This window comes from Ornithodoros turicata, chromosome 7, assembly GCF_037126465.1.
Source record: "Ornithodoros turicata isolate Travis chromosome 7, ASM3712646v1, whole genome shotgun sequence".
NCBI classification, from domain to species: Eukaryota; Metazoa; Arthropoda; class Arachnida; order Ixodida; family Argasidae; genus Ornithodoros; species Ornithodoros turicata.
In genome coordinates, this window is record NC_088207.1 from 10,420,263 (window position 1) to 10,423,031 (window position 2,769).

General features: G+C 46.4%; 1 protein-coding gene across 1 annotated transcript; it reads left to right on the forward strand.

Moving 5' to 3' along the window:
- Positions 1–435: 435 nt before the first annotated feature.
- On the forward strand, positions 436–1,521 carry LOC135400438 (probable glutamate receptor). The gene has a single exon (XM_064632271.1). The coding sequence runs from the start codon at positions 436–438 to the stop codon at positions 1,519–1,521; it is 1,086 nt and encodes a 361-aa protein (XP_064488341.1).
- Positions 1,522–2,769: the final 1,248 nt, after the last annotated feature.

Below are 2,769 nucleotides of genomic sequence, written 5' to 3' on the forward strand. Positions count from 1 at the left end.
AGAGCTTCTTGGGCAGACTTCTTCGTGCTTTGTTGGAGACCTTCGGAAGGCGCGCTTCTCAGTGACCTAGAAAAACTTCCCCATTTGACAGGGAAAACAAGGTGGATTCTACCACTACAGGCTAATTACAGCACAACGTTTTGTCAAGTGGTGTTCGTGGATTGGATATCACGTTCTGCATTCGCAGCCGGAAGCAGCTACGCAAACTGTAAAACGCAGGAACTTGGGCTTGTCGAACGCTGGGACGATTTCGGGAATCTCGAGTGGAATGGTGCTTTCCTTCGTGAGTACTTCAATACGCCTCGATCCCTGAATGGTGCGGAAATTGTCGCGTGTTGTGGTTATGGGGAGCGTTTCACAAACGCCTGCGCATACACAGAGCAAAGTGAAGTGCTGAAAATCATGATGTCTCTAGAGAATGCTACTGTTAGAACCATGATTTCCAACGAGACATCGTTCAGGGCTGGCTACGATGGTTCGACTACAAGAGGTGTGATTGGTGACGTGCAGGCCCGTGTGATCGACATACTTTTGATGAACGTCTTCCCCACGTCCAACTTGAGGAACCATGTGGCGTTTTCGCGTCCCTACAGATATGACGCCCTCACGTTTTATCCTCCTTTCCCGGTCAGGATATCGCACTTCTCGCGACTCATCCTTCCATTTGAGCCTGTCGCGTGGCTGTGGATCGGTGTGGCTGTAATTTGCGTCGCTGTAGTAAGCATCAGAGCAGGTTGTCGCCGGTCATTCAGTGCAGCGTTGCTGGGGACGATTGGAGTAGTTCTTCACGAATCGTTTATTCATAAGGTCGAACACCTATCAGCTAGACTCGCTATAGCGGGATGGCTTCTCGCGTCCGTGGTCATATCCGCGAGTTACACGGCTTGCATAACGTCGTACCATAACTCGCCCCCGACCCATTACGCTATAGATGATTTGGACCGTTTAGCGAATGCATTAACCGACGGCAAGATTGCCGTTTGCATTAACAACATGAGCGTGTACCACAGTATACTGCATCAGCCCAGCAGCTACATTCTCCGAGCCATACGGCGAAGCGTATACTCCAAACAGATAACTAATATCGGCTCTAGGAGAGAGTGCATTCAGCGCGTACGACACGGTTCTCATGCTCTCCTCAGCACTGACTACCACATGAGCTGGGCCGTAGCACCTCATGGTGAGATCCTCGTGCGTTCGCGCGATAACTTGTATACGGTGCCGTACGGCTGGACGATGCCCAAAGGGTCCCCGTATATTCGAGCCGTAGATAAGATAATGTCTCAGATGTTTGAGGGTGGCATTTTTCGTTACCTAGGAGTTATGGATCAGCTCAGATACTGGAATGTCTCCGTGCCACGGATGAAAAGACGCCGCAGTCGTCCCAAGATGATACGCACGTCTGATATTTCTGCTACGGGGTGCATTCACCTAGTAGGGTGTGCCCTCGCAACGCTGACGCTTTTTCTGGAAGCTCTGGTGGAGTTTTTACGTGTTACACTCCAAATGAGGGGTCATTGAACTTTGGTTATGCACTTCTGTGTACCGCACCTAATTTGTAGTAGGAATCTAATATGCGTTGCATATTTAATATGTCTGAGCCACAAAAGGGGTTATTTCTTTCCAGTTGTGTTTCGCTTAACACCACCCTAAGGAAAAAAGGCGTACTCTGTCAGAATGTTTGCTAGGAGTAGGTGGGTAATGTTCATTGAACAAGAACCTTCGGTGCGCCCGTTGAAGCTGATTTGCGTTAAGTAAATATGAGTTCTAAAAGAAAGTAGGTTCTTGCAAGCCAGTGGGTTGATCTGTGCTATCACAGAAGAATTGGCTTATGATGTGGGAGCTTTGGTTACGCCGCAAGGGCACTGAGGACATAGACTTACGAGACATAGGCCCGGTTTCACCAACGATGGTTAACTTTGAACAGATATCAAGGGTTGCTAGAACTCCAAATTGATTCTAATTTTTTATTTACAAACGTTACCTGGTGACCTGATGAATGTTTTAGCGACAATAACTCTCCTTAGTAAAGCAAAGTTAAGCGTAAACTTCAAGTAAAGGTACCGTCGATATCGGTTCAAATGTTAATCGGCTTTGGTGAAACCGGGCCATAGCAACAGAGGATAGACAAGAAGTCGGCGAGGTCCTAGCTACTGAAGCAAGCTGATCTAAATGCTTGAGCAGACCTTGTAGTGTAACAGGTCAAGTTTGAAGAAAGTGATCGTCAAGAAACCGAAAGCGAGGACTTGATTGAGTTTGCTAAGGAGAAGCCCCAGTAAACGATAAATGTCCCTGGGATGACTGCAAGACATCCTCACCAGGATATATGGACTGCCTGTGGACGTCCACAATCGTCAGAGTGGACATCTCATGGATGTTAAAACAAGCATCCATATCATGTCACTGGAATGTCTTTCAGAGGCATGATCTGGTACCTTGTTGGGACGTTTTTTTTTATGTTATGCTAGGTGTATATACTTTGAGCAATATCATGATGCAAATATGTGGTTCAGCTTCAACGTTTATTGGGGTACTCACTGAGTACAGGAAGACAGCTTTTCATAAAAAGTACTCCCGACTAGAATGAATTAAAAGATAGGAAACTACAATAGTACCACAGTAGCTATGTGCTCATTATATGCTGAGTTTATAAGCATTTTTAGCAGAGTGGAGACAACAATATACAGGTTGTGTAGAGAACAAGGTTAAGCCACATTGTACTATATAGCATGTAAACATAGTAGCAGTGGCACTGCCGTGGTAATACAC

Bases quoted from the DNA above. Each gene is read 5' to 3' on its own strand.
- LOC135400438 (XM_064632271.1), top strand. From the start codon at position 436: ATGATTTCCAACGAGACATCGTTCAGGGCTGGCTACGATGGTTCGACT.